Below are 20,685 nucleotides of genomic sequence, written 5' to 3'. Positions count from 1 at the left end.
TTATATACATATAACAAGTCTTAACATCAAATTTTAAATAACAAAAAATGACATAACAAGTTTTAACAATATCTTAAAAAGTTAACAATAACATAACAATAGAAATAAAATTATAGGTTAGTTAAAATAAATAAATAAATAATATTTTGAACATAAAATATTTATTAAATAATAAATACATGAATAATAGAAAAATGTATAACACATTTTGCGGTTTGGATTGGATTGGATCGCTTATAAAAAATAGATCCTAAATCCGATCCAATTCAGCAGTTTGTAAAAAATAGAATCCAATTAAATCCGAATTAGTGCGGTTTTAATTGGTTTGCGGTTTGGATTGGATTGGATGAACGGTTTAATTTGGATCGGTTTAGATTTGAACACCCCTACTTCTAACAACATTTTTCCTTTTATGTAATAGTGATTTTATTTATTGTTATAAATGATAAATTGAATAAGTCATAATTATTTTTTATTTTGAATTAAATGAGAATGAAATCATATATTATTTTTTGGATTTTAGATACTATTTTTATTTAAACTTTAGGATTTAATAGGTGCTATGTTTAAATATAAAGAGTGACTTTATGGTTTTGGTTCCTAATATACCAAAGCAGCCTTGGCATAAGAAGTCTGTCTCAGAAACAGTGGTATTGAAATGACGATCGCTTGGTTTGGTAAAATTTTTTTAAGAGGTGCTAGTGCTTTTTGCGTTTGGTAAATTAAAAAAGAAGTGCTTTGGCTTGCAGCTTGCAGCTTTTAAAGGTTAAGGTTTGGTTTGGTAAAGCTTTTACTTTTTGAGAGTAGCTTATGAAAGCTGTCTTTTAAAAGACGGCTTTTTAAAAACTGCAGTACTTGTTTTTGGTAAAATCAAATTAAAAATGACTTTTAATAAGTACAAACACCACAATTGTGTTTGGTAAAACAGCTTTTAAAACTTAAAAAATTTATAATAAACATGATTATAACGAAGAATAATTTCTTTTTTCAAATTCTTTAAAATTTTATATAATATTTTAAAATAAAATAATTTTAAAATAAAAATTATTTTATATATTGGCTCACCTTTATAAATTACAAAAAATGAGACACATATCTCAAATAAATTACTCTTATGATTATATATCTATATTTACATATGTATATACATGTTGTTATTATAATTTTGATTAATGTTCATGCGAGAAAAATTTTATGATTGGTTTTCATAAACTAAGTCAACCTCTTCACATTTCAAAGAACAGATAAAAAAAACAAATAAATATCATAGATCTACTAAAAAAGTATAAAAATAACGCACAAAAAAATAATATAAATAGATAGAAGTTCATACCAAATATGTAATAGAGATGTATTTGTGTTAAAATTTGTGAAGATTAGGTTGAAAAATAAAAAATATATGAAGACTGTGTTAGAATGTGTGAAGATTAAGATGAGAAGTTAGAAATATATGAGGATTTCAATGACAATATAATAGCGAAAAATATATGCGAAAAAATAAATAAAATTTGATAAGTACAATCCAGCTTTGAAAAGCTCCCGGTTAGGTGATATCAAAAGCATCCCTAACTTTTAAAAATCGCAAGCATAAGTACTTGGACTTTTTAATTTACCAAATGCAAAATGAGGTGCTTGTGAGCACCTCTTGAAAAAGCTTTAACAAAACCAAGCCTTAAGCGGAAGCTTTTCAAAGCTGGTTTGTGCTTATCAAATTTTATTTATTTTTTCGCACATATTTTCTGCTATTATATTGCTATTGAAATCCTCATATATTTCTAACTTCTGATCCTAACCTTCACAAATTTAATACTGTCTTCATATATTTTTTATTTTTTAACCGAATCTTCATAAATTTCAACACAAATACATCTCTATCACATATTAAGTATGAATTTCTATCTATTTATATTATTTTTGTGTGTGTTGTTTTTGTATTTTTTTAGTAGATCTATAATGTTTGTTTATTTTTTATGTTCTCTAAAATGTGAAAAGGTTGACTTGGTTTATTAAAACCAATCATAAAATTTTTCTTGCATAAATATTAGTTAAAATTATAACATGTATATACATATATAATTATAGGAGTAGTTTATTTGAGAGATGTGCCTCATTTTTTGTGATCAGGTGAGCCACAATATATATAGGTGGATAATGGACGTAACTAGTATTAATATTAGATTACATACAAATTTTATTATTGACTAATGATAACTCTATTTATATTAGTATAGAGAGTAAATCAAGTAAATATTTAAATTATTAGTCTCTAAGAGATGTGTTTCTTTGGAACTATATAGATGGTTCGAAATAATATGGCATCAAGTTTGATGGATGAAAAAAAATTAGGTTATAACGATTTAGGTAATTTAGTATTTTTAATGATGATGTTAGGATAAAAGAAACTATTATGATACTTATATAAAATGTTAAAGTTAACAAATAAAAGAGTTTATTTATTATATTTATGTTTATTATGAATTTTTTATTTTTAAAATGATTTTATTTTAAAATATTATATAAAATTTTAAAAAAGAAATTATTCTTCGTTATAAATATGTTTATTATAATTTTTTTTAAGTTTTAAAAGCTGTTTTACCAAATATAATTGCAGTGTTTGTGCTTATTAAAAAGTCATTTTTAATTTGATTTTACTAAACGCAAGTGCTGAAAGACAGTTTTCATAAGTTACTTTCAAAAAGTAAAAGCTTTAGACAACTCACAAGGCCCATGTCCACTAGTGTTTTACAAGTTCCGTGAAAGACACAAATTTAATTTAATTTTCGAAATTATTAGGCCAATATTTTAGTTTGCTTTGTAAATTGCTTAATAGTATTTTTATAAATTTTAAATTTAAAGAAAATATGATCTAATTTAATGAGATTAAATTTGATTTAAATTAGTTGTCATATCTTTAGGATTTTAAAATTTAAATCAAATTTGATCTATTCCAATAAGATCAAATATGATTTAAATTAATTATTTTATCTTTCAGCTAGTTTGTTAGGAGTTTATTTAAACACCTTTAGTGAGATAATTTACACAACTTGAATGAATAAAATTTTCAACTGTTTTATGCATATTCCTTTTTAGTATGATTAGGTGAGGTCAGTGATTTGTTTCGTTTGTTGAAAAAGATTAAAGGATCCAACTCTAAGATAATATGCAAGTTTCTTTCTATTTTCATCTCTCTCGTCTAGATTCTCAATGACAAATTCTTTAAAGGTTTAGCAGGGATCTCTTTTAATGACCTAGATTGCTAAAAACATATTTTTTAAAAATCTAGTAAAAATTTTTTATCTATAATTTTATGTTCCCAATTTTTTACTGTGTCTTTTGAGATGTGTCTTTTTGTGTCATTCTTTTTTTATCTCTCTCCAATTATTCTGTTGTATTTTAATGCTCGGTCTTTATTAAACTTTCTAAGTCTTTCAATAACTTGTTATCATCTGATTTCAGCAATTTTTTTTATCAAAAGAGTTATAATTTAATTGTCCTAGAAATATAGTATATATATTTTTGGTGATTTGGATTAATAAATATTTTTTTCAACATTATATGGTCAAAGTTACATATCTTTCACGGTGGATGTTACAATATTCCCCTTATGTTTGAAATTTTGAAACTCTTTAATATTGTAATGTGTGTTGGCACAATTTTCTATCAGATATTCTATTAATAAAACTTTTATTATATATTGATAACATCATCAAACAATTAATGCCAACAAATTATATTTTTTAAAAAAGTTAATATTAAAAAAATTAATATTAACATAAAATTATACTTTTAAATAAAAATCATAAAATAATCATAAAATATTAATCTCCCATCTCTACTTATTAAACAACGTTTTTTTAATTAGTATTTTATTAGTGTTAATTTTTTTAGTGAAATAAAATAAAAAAAATTATTGTTTCCCATAACAATTTTTTATTTTTATCTTTTAAAATTTATTTTGTTTTAGAATTTCATAAACTCATTACAATATGATCTAAATCGTATTGGTATATTTTTATTTTTATTTAATCTAATTTTATTCACATAATTTAAAATTTAAAATTATAAAATTATAAAATTTAAATTTAAATAAATATAATTTAATTAATAACTTAATTTAATTTGATAAAAATAAACGTATTCGTATTATTATACTTATATGATTAATTATATTTATTCAATTTAAAAAAAATAACTATTTAAAATCGTTAATTATAAATTAAAAAAGTAATGTACTCATATTATTTTTTATACGATTACGTTTACAATACTCCTTAATAATTTGGTGAATTAACAGTGTATAAAGTCTTTAATTATTTAATAAATTAATACTCCATATATTTTTATTTTTAAATTAGTTTTTTGCAGTTAAAATTTCTATTTTTTTTATATTTATTTTACCTCTTCTGCTTTACATCTCTTTCATCATTTCTATTGTCGCCGTCACCGTCTCGGAGCCGCTTCGTCTTGGTTTAGTGTTTCGCAGGCTGCAACCGTACCCACGTCGTAGTTGTCTTCTCTTTATCGTGGTTACTCTTTTGGTTGCTCTGTTTAGCCTATCTTAAATCAGTTCATATATTCTAGATCTGTTATTTTATTGTAGATATGTTCTTGTTCCTATTCTTCAAATTTTTGTTGCAAATAGAATATTTTTAAGATATTTTAGAATTTTTATCCCTTATTTTAATTTTTCTGTTCTTCTATTCTAGATATGTTTTGAAATTGTCTTCAATTTTTGCGCCTATTTTAATTGTTCTGGTTTTTTATTTTTGCTCTTATTTTAATATTTTAGATTATAATTTAAAATTTTATTTCTAACTCATTTAAGTAATATAATCCTAAAAGAACATATTAATATTTAAACTTAATACTAAATAATATATTTGATTTTATTAATTAAATTCAAATTCACATCCCCGTGTTGTTTTTTTATTTACCAAAGATAAAAAATTTAAATTTAATTTTTTTATTTTTTAATTTAATAAAACAACTTTAACTATTTAAAGAGTATTTTTATCATTTAAAATTATATGAAAAGTGCATTTTAGTCTTTTAAAATCAAATTTAAATTTTAACATTATAAATTTATTAAAGAGTAAAGTACTGTTTTTGTCCCCAACATTTGGGATAAGTCTCAAAGTTATCCGTAATGTTTAAATCGTCTTATTTAAATCTCTAACATTTTAAAATTGACTCAATATTGTCTTGTTGTTAGGGATCTGTTAACAGAATTGACGACGAGACAAAATTGAGACTATTCTAAAATGTTAGGGACATAAATAAGACGAAAACGTTGGGACAAAAATAATAGATAGAAGTAAATTTTAATTTTATCCTTCAATAATATCAATTTTTTATGGTATATAGTTATTTAATTATTTTTTAATCACATCCAAGTAAATTACACTTAATTACATTACTTTCATTCTAAATAAATTTATTTTTTATAAATTTATTTTTAAATATTTTTACTCTTAAACATTAAAGAATTTCGACACATTAGAGACAAAAGGTACAATTTATACTTTATTGTATATGTATCATTTTTTTTCTTTTTTGCAAGTTTATGTACTAGTCATTTTACAAAAATTTCATGATGAGTAAAAATCTTTAAGAGTAAAATTATAAAAAAATAAATTTATTTAGAATAAAAGTAATGTGATTAAATTTAATTTACTTAGATGTGGTTAAAAAAATAATTGAATAACGATGTACCATAAAAAATTGATATTACTGAAAGATAAAATTAAAATTTAATTTTATGTATCGTTTTTGTCTCCAACATTTTCGTCTTATTTAAGTTACTAACGTTTCAAAATCGTCTCAATTTTGTCCGGCCGTCAATTCTGTTAACAAATCCCTAATGGCAGGGCAACATTGAGCCAATTTTAAAATGTTAGGGACTTAAATAGGATGATTTAAATATTAGGGACAATTTTAGGACTTACCCTAAATGTTGATGATAAAAATAATACTTTACTCTTTATTAAATGATATCAATCCAAATTAGAATTTGATTTTTAAATAAAATAAAAAAATTTCTGCAATGAAGAAAAATATAAATAAAAAAAGGTGAATGATAATTAAAGTGAGATTAAGGTTAGATAAAAATTATATAATTTGTTGTTAGATTAATTGTTTGAGCTTGTAAGTCGGTGTTAATTTTTATAAGGGTATTTTTGTCTTTATAAAATTATCTATGAGAATATTTGATAAATTAAAATTTAAAATTTTATTTTTTAATTCATTTAAAAATATTTAATCCTTAAATAATTTTTATTGTTTAAATTTCTAATTTTTTGATGCATGTAAATAACGTCAATACCAAAAAAATATTTTTGTCTTTTTATTAATATCTAAATAAATATTTTATAATTTTTAAATTAATTTTTTAAAAAGATAATTTTATCTTTTTAAATTTAAATATCATTTTTTATTTTTTTCTTTTTAAAATTAAATTAAATTTTTAATTCAAATTAAATAACTTTAATTTTAAAAAACTTTTAGTCTTTTAAAATTAAAAACGTCTTATTTATTCGTTTAATATTAATACCCGTTTGATTTTTAAATCTTTTATAATAATGTTATAATAATATTTTTTTAAATGTTATAATTGTTTAATATGAATAATATTAATCCAAAATAGAATGGGTTTAATATGGTCCAAATTAAAATAATAATCTTAGTCCAAAGAGATTTTAAATAAAAAGAACTGAAAAAAATATAAGCGTTAAATATTAACTTTTGTTTAACTTTTTAAAAAGAGTTTTAATACTCCAAAATTTTAAGGAGCATTGAATCAGGCGCCATCTTTTACTGAATAATCAAGTTCGAAAACAATGTACGGGAAATGCAAACTAATATACTAAATTACCAAGTTTCGGTTTAGCAGTAAGGTTGCTACTTATGGTAACGAATTACAATTTGTAGATTTTATTCTCTATAAACTATGGAAAACTGAATATATATATATATATATATATATATATATATATATGAAAAAGCAATATTGAATGAAAAGCTTAAAAGAACTCAAAATATAAGTTAGATTTTGTGTCTTTGTCACAGCAGTTTGATTTTGATCTACCATGAATGCCGCAACTATAACTACTGTAGAAGATATCTATTTAAAAATATAGTATTGTAGATTTATAGTATTGCGTTAAGAGAATTTTTGGATTTCAACAACTTTTATTATTTTGGTTATTATTTTGATTATTATTTGACTAATATAAATATTAAATTGTTATTTTATTAATTTATGAGTGCAAATTTTAAAAAATATGAGCGTAAATCATATTAATTTATGAATTTATGTGTATAAAATTTTAATAAAGATAAATATAAATTATATATTTTGTATATATAAAATATTTATAATTATGAATGTAAATTATTATTAATTAAATGTTAATAAAAAATAATAATATTCACTGATCATATAGTATTATTTTTGTGTTAATATGTTCGAAGAATGAAAAATAAAAAATATTAATATTTGACAGTCATTTTTTAACACCATTCAGTGTTAATTGACATTATTTAAAAGTTGAGAGTTCTACGTATTCTTCAAAGTTCAGTCAAATTAATTTATTTATTTTTACATTTTAAAAGGTGAGTTTTGAAGAGTTCGTTGGAGGAGTACTTGAAATTTTCAAGAGTACATAGTTCATACACGCTATAAAAAATAATCGCTACGTATATTTGTATGCGGTTTTATATATTTATATAATTATATATATATATTTTATATATTTGGTTGAGTTTTAATAACAAATAATAGCATTGATAAGTTAATATTTTGTGTTCCATAAAATAAGTTTATATACTTTTGCATTTGACCTTTAAGAGTTAAAAGTTCTTTTACAATTACTTATATATATTTTTTAAAATATAACGAGTTAATTTTTAGTTAGTAAATATTAATTAATTGAATTTAGAATTTAACTAATATTTATAATTTAAAAGGTAGAATTACTAATTTATGATTTAAAATCTAAAATTTAAGATAAGTAAAATAATTTTAAAAAATTACTAATTTTGTTTGAAAAATTAATTATCTAGTATTATTCTTTTTAAAATTATCTTATATTTTTTAAAATTAAAAAAATTTATATAAATTTATCAATTATATTATATACACAAAAAAAATCAGTTATTATATACAAATATTTATTTGACATCTCATAAAAATTTTCTAGTATTATTACTTTAAACAAACTTAACTATTAGCATATTACATATTTAATTATTCTAATAGCTGAATATTTAGTTAGAAGAAAACGTGAATTAGTATATATAAATATAACAAATATATGATGATTCATTTGATGACCGTGTGTTAGTATACTATAAATAGAATATTTTTATAAATTTATATCTGAATAAATATTTAAATTTAGTTTTACTCTTTAATACATTTATATTATATTTATTATAATTATTTTAAGTTTAAAAAAATGATAAAATACTATTATTACTTACTTTTATTTGGTTTTATTGCACAACTGTAACTGCTGAAATTAGTGTTGAAAAAGAAAAAAGTTTGACAAAAGCAGCTAAATTTAAAGTCGGCGATGTAATGAGTGGGTGAAGAAGGAACAACCCCAAAATTTAGCTGACAATTTCTTCGTTTCCCTCAATTCTCCGATTCCCTCACACTCCACACGCCACCGTTCCGAATCTCTATTTAACAACCGCCGCAGCTCCTCCAGGTTTCTTTTATCTTTCTCTCTCTAACATTCCCGTTCGTCGTTTATTCCCGTGGTTTGGTTTTTAATTTTCGTCGCTGATTTCCCAGTATTACGATTGGATTAACTTTAATTGATGAGTTATCTTTGTTTTTGGTGTACGATTGGTAATGTTCCATTGAAAGGCTGAGTGGAAATTGCGGGTTTTCCAGTGATCGGGAAGAAGCTCAGAGATATCTAATTGGGGGAAATATCATCCGTTTAACGAATTTGATAGTTTAAGCTGTGTTTGATTTAGCTTAAAAATCTTATGTGATTGAAAATTATGGTAGTAAGTTGTAGAGGGATACATGTTAGGGCAGAAAATCTTTACCTTATTGTTGGCCAAAATAAAACAACTCAGAACTGGAATATGGGAATTGCTTAGTGATTACCCCTTCAAACTTATCTGTATTCGCACCGGAGATGCCACAGAATTGGTAATAACTCGACAAGCTTATGGAAAGGAGCATAAAGTATGCCTCCGGCAGTGGGAATTTTACCCTCTGTTACTGGAAAATCAAACATAACATGGTTAAGAAGAGAATCTATTGAAATGAAAAGGTAGGGGGAAAAATAAATGGAATTCTTTTAGCATAAGAAAAAAGTTATATGCTGTGCCAACATTTTTGCTACATGTAGAGACATCAATTATCATTCCTCTCTTTGTAAGAGGATTATTACTTTTTTTTGTGTCTTGGGTATAAAGTTGTTTGGGTGCCTGTTTCTGAGGTTGTCTGTAAAGATTGTGCACCACTCACCAAGCACTGTCAAGTGGAGTATATGCAAAAGCATTTACAATCAAGAAAGAATTAGTAACTAGTATATTGCTGGTTTTTTGGTATAGATGAACGTTTTGGGTTGAGGTTGTTGCTTAGGTCATATGCTGTTTTTGTTCCGACTTATGCCCCTTCCTAGTCGCTCCAGTGGAGAGTTAAATGGGTGTGTTTTTAAATGGGTCAAGATGTTGGGCATATTTTCAGTGCATGCCTTTTATAATCCTACCATGATAACTTGTGGTTCAGAATAATTTAGGTTGGATAATGGATATCATGGTCTTTTTTTTTCCTAACTTCCTTGGCTTGGGACATTGGCTTGAATGATCCTGGCTTGTCAGACTTGAGGCATCCTTGGGTCTATGAATTCAGTTACCTTGCTTTGCTTCGTATTTATCGGTAGTAGACTCAAGTTAGTAAATTATCATTCCTAGTCCCATACAACCTTTGAATGCCGTGTTAACTGGGAAAAAAAAACAGATTTGGTTTTCACCTACTGCATTGACTGCAATTTATGGAATCTTAAGTTTATTCTTTTGGAAATCCTTAATTGATTTTATATAGCATGTCTGTTGAACATTTAATGTTAATTTATGATAATCATTTGTCGAATAATGCTCTTGATTTGATTTCCATGTTTGGATTATTCTGAAGTTATTGGTGGGTTGACGTGTCTTTGACATCTTTTGTTTATTAAAGATAAGCAGCTGTTAATATTGCTTGAAGTATCTTTACAAAGCCTGTATAAACTGAGTCATCCTTAATACTCTGTTGTCCATTTACATCAAGTTTACATTATTGTCGAGGGGAATCAAGATAGTAGCTTGTTGTATGGTGGGTCACGATTCAGATGATTATGCTCATTTGGTTGCATTCTATCTTATTACAATCAAAACTTATTTAAAGAGATTTTGAGGATGTCCAGTGTAGGACTACGTGGTATATCAACAATTTCTATTGATGATATTTTTAATGCCTTGTAAATACAAAAACTCCCTTTATGTGTTCTTTTCAGAGGCTGATTTGATAAGAATGTTCTTTTTTGGTGTTCCAGTTAATGTCGATTTAATGGATACCAATAATTGGAGACCTAATCAAGGCGCTGAACCTATTATGGATAATAATGATTGGAGAAGTCAACTGCAGCCTGAGTCCCGCCAAAGAATTGTTAATAAAATGTAAGATTCAGTTTTAATGTTGTGCCTGTACCCAGATGTGATTTATATCTTTTTAACTGTTGCATGTCAAAAGAACACGTTTGTTAAATGCGTTGACAAAATTTACTTCCTATTTATGGTCCATTAGAAAAGAAAAAGAAAAAGAAAGTGTGGTTAAAGAACATGAGCATAGTAGCATACTGTGTAATTGTCTAGTGCGTATATTTTATTAGGTGCTCAAATTTCTATGTGATTATGGTTTAAGAATCCGTCCCAATTTATTGAATTCTGCTGCCAACCAAATGTTACACCTTTTTTATCCGGGGCTGAATAGTGATTTTTCAATTTCATATTCATGTTCCGTGAATGAATTTTAGCATGCAAGTGTCACACATATTTCTTAGATTGGCAAACAGGCATAATCACACTTGTGGATAAACCCCAAACATAATTCAATCACAGGGTGTTGCATTGCATTGTATGCTGGAATAAGCTTTTGGCATGATGAGTGAGAATTGGTGTGTCTTTTGAAAATTCAGTACGTTTTGAGAGAGGAGGAAGAAAGTTTTGTTTTTGGTCACTATATTTGCAAACATTGGTTCTTTTCTATGGAGTGTGATGCCAGTTTCTTCAAGTAGAAATCTCCTCACGCCGGTTTTGCATGTGTATTTGGCTTTCACTGTGATGTTCTACATTTATGTTCTTGTTGCCGGAGTTGTATTACGACATCTTTCCCCTTCCTTTTCTGTAGGTAGGGGAATAATAATGTAAATTGATGATTTCAATAAGGACTTTTACATGCTAATAATGTTCCATCGTTAGATTATATAATACTGAGTCTAAGATCTTGATCACTTGTATTAGTTAATTGTTATTTTATTTTTCCGCAGAATGGACACATTAAAAAGGCACCTTCCTGTTTCTGGTCAAGAGGGTTTGCATGAACTTCGGAAGATTGCTCAAAGATTTGAGGAGAAGATTTTTACTGCTGCAACAAGCCAGGTATATCCCTAATTAGGGTTTTCGCAATTACCATTTTCATTTATGGTTCACCTTTGCAAACATATATGATAAGGAAGACTGATGATTTGATGTGGCCCTTATTTCAGCCTGACTATCTGAGGAAAATCTCTTTGAAGATGCTTACTATGGAGACTAAAAACCCAGGCAATATGGCTGGTAATTTACCATCAAATCAAGGTGGGACTAGCAACAAACCTCCTGATCCAGGTTAGCATTTAAGGGTGTTCGTGTGGTGATAGCATGCTGATAATATCTGACTTCTTGAGTTGTTTCTTGTTTGTCAGCTTTAGCTGCTGGGGCTACATACTGTCCTATTGCTTTGAAATGGCATTTTCTCTGATTTGTCTTGCAGTTGATCCTTGTCAGATGTTTTTACGTTGAAATCATTCTTATGTTAGCAATTCATATTGGCTTTGATTTCACACAGTGACTTGGGCAATTTTTTATTTATTTGTTTCAATTAGGACTCGTTATGCAGCCTCAAGTTCACAATGCAGGGCAGCAACATCCTATGCCATTGCCTAACCAACCCCAGCCACGCCAGCAGCTTCTATCTCAGAACATTCAGAATACCATTGCATCACAACCAAACTTGCCACCAGTTTCTAGTCTAGCACCGACTCCCATCCAAAATGTTGGCCAGAATTCCAGCGTGCAGACTATACCTGGACAAAATTCAGTCGGGAGCACTCTTGGGCAGAACTCCAATATGCAAAATGTATTTCCTGGTTCCCAGAGACAAATACCTGGAAGGCAGCAGGTTGTTCCCCAGCAACAGCAGCAGTCACAGAATTCACAGCAATATATGTACCAACAGCAACAGCAACAGCTTCAGCAGCAAATTATGAAGCATAAGATCCAAATGCAGCAGCAACAACAGCAGCAGCAGCAGCAACAGCAGAACCTTATACAACCAAATCAGTTGCAATCCTCTCAGCAGTCCATGATGCAAACAATGCAGACATCCTCTATACCTAGCATGCAACACAATCAACAATCTAATAATGTCCAACAGTCAACACAGTCCATGCTTCAACAACACCCCCAAGTTATGAGGCAGCAACAACAGGCATCTATTATTCATCCGCAGCAGACACAAATGTCTCAACAGTCAATATTGGCTCCACAACAACAGCAGCAGCAGCAGCAGCAGCAACAACAACAACAGCAGCTTTTGGGATCTCAGGCAAATACAACAAACATGCAACATGCATCAATGCTTGGACAACAAAATAATGTTGGTGATATGCAACAACCACAGCGGTTGGTTCCTCAGCAGAATAATCTCTCGAACCTGCAACAACAACAATTATTAAATCAACAAAATAACTTATCAAATATGCAACAACAGTTGGCAAATAATGTCAACTCAGGCATGCAAACAAGCCAGCACTCTGCACACATGCTACAACAATCGAAGGTTCCATTGCAACAACAGTCACAACAAAATGCATCAAATTTGTTAACATCCCAAACACAGCAGCCACAACCACAGGCTCCACAGCAGCAAATGATGGCTCAGGTTCAATCTCAGCCTGCACAGTTGCAACAGCAATTGGGCTTGCAGCAGCAGACAAATCCGTTGCAACGAGATATGCAAAGACTTCAGGCATCAAGCTCCTTACTTCAACAGCAAAGTGTTCTTGATCAACAAAAGCAATTATATCAATCGCAGAGACCCATTCCAGAAACTTCATCGAGTATGTAGATGCTCAACTATGCATTTTTCAGTCTTTAATCTTCTATAAATTGATGTCTCCACGGTTGTCAAATTTGTTGATCCTACCCTGTGGATCATATAGGGATTGGACTCGTAGACTGTGAGATCCTGTTTTTGGCCATACTAACCATGAAATTGCAACAAAAATATGAATAAACTCATTCAAAATACATAATAGATGTAAAACTGTAAGTAGCTCTAAGCCCTATAATAAACTAAAGGTCACAAGTTACATATCCTAACATTTAATTGAAAACGAATAGCTTTTAACTGAATTGCAAAGCATTGCAATATAGCTAAAATGGGGTAAGGAGAACGGAAGAAATGAAGACGCAGAATAATGGTTACAATGTCAACAGCTTGGGAAGAGCAGCACGTCCACTCAGATCAGAATCACAAGGGCAGACCAAAACAGTAGCGAAGTAGAAAAGAACAGCAAAACTTGCACCAATTTTTGGATTTCAGATCAATACACTTCAATTTTAGTTCTGAAGCAGTACAATTGTTGCAGCAGATGTGAGCTTTTACTGAATGAGGGATTAGCGTTTGGGGTAGTTTCCTGGTTTAGGCTAGGTTTTTGCACCAGATAAATCCAAACCCTCGATTGCTGGGAATGTGGAGATTGCACAATCAAAGTTCCTGCTTGATTAGAGTTGTTTTCTGCTGCGAATACTTCAGCCTTTCAAACATCTACAGGCATATAATTATACATTTAGGAGTGTGGTTTCGACATCCTTGATAAGCCTCTTATGCTACTGTCACTAACAAAAAATGTCAAAGAAAGAGGATGAAAATGAAAAAAAAATTGACAAGTATAGTTTACCATATTTTTGTATGGTTTTGTGATTTGTGTGCTTATCTTTTTTCGTTAAATTATCATAATGATCTCTCCCACACCACCAGTGCAATCCTCTCTTAAATTTGGGACAATTGCCTTCTAATTTTCATTTTGTAATATTTAGTCTTGATAAATTTTATTTCCTTGCTTCAGAAACTGTGGTGATGCATTATTGTACATTTGTCAATTCAAGTTTATGATTCCTATTGCAAAACACCTTTACTTATTAGTCTACAGGTCAATAGCCCATAGGAAAATCCCATATTGCTGAAAGCATCTTTGTGAGAGCATAGTATATTACTATATAATGATGTATGTTATAATTTGCAGGGTCTTTTTTAGTTCATTTTCAATTACCCCCCCCCCCCCCCCCCTCTTTCTCTCTAAATTCAAATGTCTACATTTGTTGTATGCTGCTTATGTTTGTATGTCACAATCTGTTGTAGCTTCTGTTGATTCAACTGCACAAACTGGACAGCCAAGTGCTGGTGATTGGCAAGAAGAAGTGTATCAGAAGGTAATAGGCAACTTCCTCATTGCTTTTCTTGGATTGAACAACAGAAATTAGTCAAATGAACCCTAAGTTAAATAATGGAAGTTGATGGCACTTATTTTGAGGGTTTTTTTTAGTGATATCATTAAGATCTCTCTGTTAGTGCAACAGTGAAACTTTTCTTCATATTATTTCTAAAATAGTGTGGACTATATTAATGAAAACTATTGGTTTCTACCCTGAGCAGGAATATCCTCTTCCGTGAATCTTTTTTATTAGTACCTTACTCATCCTCACTTACTAGCATCAGCTATCAAGGCAGATGCATCATAATGTTTAATCTGATATTGTGTTTTGATTTGTATATCTTCAGTGCAAACATTATGTTCAACACCCCCCCTCTTCTAAAAGTAGGAAAAGACTGGCGGCGGCTGCTTTTCCAACTTATTTATTCTGTTATGATGCATATTGCTTGCATGAGATATTTCAAGGTTTCTAATGCCAGTTATTTGATTCTTGATTATTTGAACATACAGATCAAAATCATGAAAGAAAATTACTTGCCAGAGTTGACTGAAATGTACCAGAAAATTGCCTCTAAACTTCAGCAGGTACGTTCTGTGTTCTTTTATTGCTGCTATGGGTAAAGAATTATTTTCCGTGGAGTTTGCAGTGTGTTAAGCACTTTCAAGTGTTCTTCACTGATCTTGAATGAAGCCCTTCATTTATTTATTTACTTTAAGAATAACATAAATTTGTTTAACCTTGTATCTTTTCCCTATCAGCATGATTTACCCAACCAACCAAAGTCAGATCAACTTGAAAAGCTGAAGGTATTTAAATTGATGTTGGAGCGTATTATAGCATTCCTCCAGGTGTCCAAGGGAAGCATTTTACCTAATTACAAGGATAAAATGAGTTCATATGAGAAGCAGATTATAAACTTCATAAATACAAATAGACCTAGGAAAGCCCCAGGACAACTTCCCCCAACTCATATACACTCAATGTCACAGTCACAATCCCAAGTCACTCAGGTCCAGTCTCATGAAAATCAAATGAACTCTCAGTTGCAAACAACAAATATACAAGGTTCTGTACCGATGACACAGCAGAATAATATAACAAGTATGCAGATGTCTGTTGTATCACCAGCACAACAAAATATGATCAATTCAATGCAACCCGGTACCAATTTAGATTCAGGACAAGGCAATGCTATTAACTCTCTGCAGCAGGTTCCAGTGAGTTCCCTTCAACAGAACCCTGTTAGTGCTCCTCAGCAAAGTAACGTTAACTCATTGTCTTCACAAGGTGGGGTAAATATCATCCAATCAAATCTTAATTCCCTCCAGCCAGGTTCAAATATGCTTCAACAGCAGCAACTAAAACAGCATGAACAGCAGATATTGCAGAGTCAACAGCTCAAACAGCAATATCAACAGCGGCAATTGATACAGAGGCAGCAGATGCTACAACAGCAACAGCAGCAGCAGCAGCAGCAACAACAGCAACAGCAACAGCAGCAGCAGCAGTTACACCAGTCAGCAAAGCAACAGTTGCCGGCACAATTGCAGACACATCAAATGCAACAACATCACCAAATGAATGAAGTAACCGATATAAAGGTGAGGCAAGCAATCGGTATTAAGCCGGGTGTCTTTCAGCAAAATCTTAACTCCAACCAACGTTCAGCTTTAACTCATCAACAGCTGAAACAAGGGAATCAGGCTGCGTCTCCTCAGATTCTACAGCATTCATCTCCTCAGGTTGACCAACAAAATCATCCTCCGTCTCTCACAAAAGCTGGTACTCCTCTGCAATCTGCCAACTCACCTTTTGTAGGCCCTACTCCTTCACCTCCTTTGGCTCCATCTCCTATGCCAGGAGATTCTGAGAAGCCCATTGCTGGGCTCTCTACAATGTCAAACGCTGGTAATGTTGGACACCAACAAACAAGTAGCACAGTAGCACCTGCTCAATCCCTTGCCATTGGAACTCCTGGGATATCAGCCTCCCCATTACTAGCGGAGTTTAGTGGCCCAGATGGTCCTCATGGTAATGCCTTGGCACCCACTTCTGGAAAGTCATCTGTAACTGATCAGCCTCTTGAGCGCCTAATTAAAGTGGTTAGTCCAGTTAATCTTAAGCTGGCCTGATGGGTGTGTGTGACCTTCAAGTATTTTAGATTTGTTGATAAGAGTTTCTGCAGTTATCTACTGTTTTAATTTTGGATTTATAAATGACAAATTTATGCCTTAATCGTGATTCAGATGAAATCCATGTCATCCAAAGCATTAACTGCCGCAGTCAGTGATATTGGTTCAGTTGTCAGCATGAATGATAGAATAGCAGGATCGGCTCCAGGTAATGGATCCAGAGCTGCTGTCGGGGAAGACTTGGTTGCCATGACTAACTGTCGTCTTCAGGCCAGAAATTTCATCACCCAAGATGGTGCCAATGGAACCAGGAGGATGAAGCGCTACACTAATGCTACACCTTTGAATGTTGCATCATCTGCTGGTAGCATGAACGATAGCATTAAGCAATTAACTTTGGAGGCATCTGATTTGGAGTCAACTGCAACGTCTAGCATCAAGAAGCCAAGGATTGAGGTACTTATGCTTTCTTTTACTGCCTTCATTTTTGGGCTTCCTGTTACTACTAATGGAGTTAACTACGTGGATTATAACTCATATACCTTCTATTTATTTAAACTCTATTTCTAAATTTAAAGTTTTTGTTAATCATGGTTTTTCTTTATTGCAAATTCTAGGGATCTAGACTTCGAAAGAAACATATTTTGCAAATGACTGTTATATGCCCCTTTGGATGACATGAGCTTGGCACCTGGTATCTATTGTTTTTGTTCTCACTTGAGGGTTTTAGCCATCTCCAACTAGTGGGAAAGGGCTTTGTTTCAATGTTGTTGGCTTAGTGAGATCTCTTTGAAAAATTTAATGTGTGGGAACATTTGCTGTTTTGGTGTTCGATGGCTGATGAGAACTTTATTTGTACATGGTAGGCTAATCATGCACTTTTGGAAGAAATCAGGGAGATTAATCAGCGACTTATTGACACAGTAGTAGATATAAGTGAAGAAGAAGTTGATCCAACTTCAGCTGCTGCAGCTGCTGATGGGGCAGAAGGGACCGTTGTCAAATGTTCCTTTGTTGCTGTGGCTCTCAGTCCGAGCTTAAAATCCCAATATGCTTCTGCACAGATGGTGGGCTTTTAGAATGCTTAAGCCATTTGCACATTCAGTAATTGTTCATATATATATATATATAAAAGAACTTAACTTTATTTATTGTATGCAGTCACCGATTCAACCCCTGCGCTTGCTTGTTCCTACAAATTATCCTAATTGTTCTCCTTTACTTCTTGACAAGTTTCCAGTTGAATCCAGGTGAGAATGAGCATTGAAACTACTATATTCCCATTTCCTTAGTTTTCCTTATATTTGCTGGCAAGTCTTCTGGCTTTAATGATAATGAAAACAATAAATTGATGTTGACAGTAAGGAGAACGAAGATCTTTCACTGAAGGCAAAGGCGAGGTTTAGCATATCCCTGAGAAGTTTATCACAACCAATGTCTCTTGGGGAGATTGCAAGGACCTGGGATATCTGCGCTCGCACAGTTATTTCTGAGCATGCTCAACAGAGTGGTGGAGGAAGCTTCAGTTCTAAGTATGGCACTTGGGAGGATTGCTTGACCAGTGCATGATCGTGGCATTGACATGGTACCCCTTTTATCCCTTGTTTTGCCTTGGGCTCTGTAATGATTGGAACTCGTCATTGTGTCAAATTGTCAATTATACAAGACATTTTATACAAGACAGACGCCTAAGATAATGCCTGCTGTAGTAAATATGTGAATTAATCAGATTGCCACGGTCATGTACCCTTAAAGTTATGAATGTTGCTGTAATGTAGCTGTTGGTTGTTATTATTATTGACAAAGAATAGGGCAATTTGTGTAGTGGTGGACTTCGGAGACTAAATATTTGCAAATAGGGTTTTCTCGTATGTTTTCTTTCGATGTCATGTAACATGTTTCTCCGTGCAAATTTATACACTTTATGCAGAAATTTGTATCAAGAGAGCTATGGGAGAATTACAGGGAAGTTATAAGAAGTGGATTGTCAAATTAGCATATTTCTCTTGTTACTTGCTCGGTGACCAATATATTTTCTTCTTTTTTGTTTTGCCTTGTATTTGAGCTAATATTACTCAACTCATTACTTTTTTACACTAAAAGTGTTGGCACTCTTAACATTTCACGTCTATATATTGACATGAGAAATTTAGTATATAAGGAAAATTTAGACCGTTAAGTTTTGTATGAATGACCAAAATTAAAGCTAGAAAGTTATACAAGTTTCTAAACGGTCATATACTCCTGTAGTGAGTTCTCATCTTTTTAATCCTAATTATTTATTGTTATATAGTCCAAATTTGTTATTCTGTTTGCCTTTTTTTTGGGCATATGTTTTCTACTTTTACCAATATAGAATTGATCATAGTGATGAACATCTCGATCATTTAATCATTGGTCTTGGATTTGAATATCGATAAATAAATAGCTAAATCGGATTGAATTAGTCAAAATACTTGTGAATATTAGCGACTTCCCAAATTTAAGGTTAGGGATATGAAAAGTATTGGGATCATTAAATCTAATATAGGTTCGATTTTGGCTGATAAAGGTTGTCATTGTTCTTGTACGAACAGGATCAATGGGGCATCTTGTTAACTTATCTTTGTTTAGATTTAAATAATTGGTCTAATATTTACTTGAAAAATGTTAGTTGTCTTTTAACTTTCAGTCTTTATTCAATTTTTTTAAAAATTTATTATTATTTAATTAATTTAAATATCACTGTATTTACTTTTAGCATTGGGGAGCTTCTAGCTTTTGGCTTTTTGTACTGCATCATTTTCTATCGTTGATAAAAGAGGAGCAGTCATACACGTATTCTTTTTCACGCATCACAGTAACCTAGATTATAACCAATTGAACAAGTTTGATTTCTCATCCTTAATTCACTAATTCATTTTTAACAAACCCCCTGATATGTTGAACTCCTAAGATCAGTTATTAAGAGTGTCATGGGACAAAACATACACAAATATGGTAGAATATAACTGAGATAAGGACAAAGAAAAATATCATAAGACTTAAATACATGATCCTAGTGTGTATTTTAGTTTTAAATATTTTGAGCTGTATGTATGTTATATCATGTCTCGGTTATATAAACTTTTTTAGTTTTATATATTAAAAAATATATATACTTACATATATAAAATACATATTAAAATACATAATATATATTAATATATAAAATAATATCAATTTAATTTTGATGTATAATATAAAAAAATTCTATGTATGCATCTAATTTTGTATCACTATATCTGCAAAAATAATTATTTTCAACCATTAAAGCGTAGTCATTTAATGATTTAAATAAATGAACAATAATTAAATAATGATGTAAAGGAAAAGTATGAGGAGCCAATAGAATATTTGTACAATGTGTACAATGGAGGTTTAGGGAGTATTAAAGATATAACTATTAGTGTTATCTTTTTCCATCAGTTAAAGCTTTTGGAATAAGTGGTATTATGACATGGTATTACACCACTAGATCCAAAAGGTCAAAAGTTTGATTTTGGTGAACCCCAAAATCAATTTAAGCTTTTGGGAAGATGTTTATTATCCCTAATACTCGGATGGTTATTTGTACAAAGAGACATACTATACATACAAGTCTTTTTGGCTTACAAGTTATACAAGTTGCTCCAAGTCTAAGAAAAAAACACGCGTTCAACAACACGTTCACTCTTCGTCTTCTTCCTCAATCAAAACGCAAACCATCAACAAAAAAAACACACCCCTTCCACAACACGTTCACTCTTCCTCTTCTTCCTCAATCAAAATGCAA

The 20,685-nt window shown here is 30.3% G+C and overlaps 1 protein-coding gene across 2 annotated transcripts; it reads left to right on the top strand.

The window, feature by feature from the left end:
• The first annotated feature begins 8,480 nt into the window (after window positions 1–8,480).
• Window positions 8,481–18,892, top strand: LOC112709955 (mediator of RNA polymerase II transcription subunit 15a). 2 transcript variants are annotated; one of them, XM_025761972.3, is made up of 13 exons: window positions 8,481–8,711; window positions 10,557–10,680; window positions 11,550–11,661; window positions 11,769–11,889; window positions 12,147–13,382; window positions 14,687–14,757; window positions 15,270–15,344; window positions 15,519–16,862; window positions 17,007–17,348; window positions 17,759–17,959; window positions 18,054–18,142; window positions 18,254–18,477; window positions 18,823–18,892. In XM_025761972.3, exons 2-12 carry the CDS (start codon window positions 10,571–10,573, stop codon window positions 18,459–18,461), a joined length of 3,909 nt encoding a protein of 1,302 aa, XP_025617757.1. In that variant the 5' UTR covers window positions 8,481–8,711; window positions 10,557–10,570; the 3' UTR covers window positions 18,462–18,477; window positions 18,823–18,892. The 2 variants fall into 2 exon arrangements, with proteins under 2 accessions (XP_025617757.1, XP_025617756.1); XM_025761971.3 differs by having other exon boundaries at window positions 18,254–18,892.
• The last annotated feature ends 1,793 nt before the right edge of the window (window positions 18,893–20,685 follow it).

This window comes from Arachis hypogaea, chromosome 9 (assembly GCF_003086295.3).
Source record: "Arachis hypogaea cultivar Tifrunner chromosome 9, arahy.Tifrunner.gnm2.J5K5, whole genome shotgun sequence".
In the NCBI taxonomy this organism is placed as follows: Eukaryota; Viridiplantae; Streptophyta; class Magnoliopsida; order Fabales; family Fabaceae; genus Arachis; species Arachis hypogaea.
Note: the sequence above shows the minus strand (reverse complement) of the source record. Positions and strands in the feature narration are given on the sequence as shown.

Coding starts and splice junctions, on each gene's coding strand:
- LOC112709955 (XM_025761972.3), top strand. CDS start 10,571: ATGGATACCAATAATTGGAGACCTAATCAAGGCGCTGAACCTATTATG. Junction 11,890..12,146: donor CAACAAACCTCCTGATCCAG/GTTAGCATTTAA, acceptor TGTTTCAATTAG/GACTCGTTATGCAGCCTCAA. Junction 15,345..15,518: donor TTGCCTCTAAACTTCAGCAG/GTACGTTCTGTG, acceptor TTTCCCTATCAG/CATGATTTACCCAACCAACC.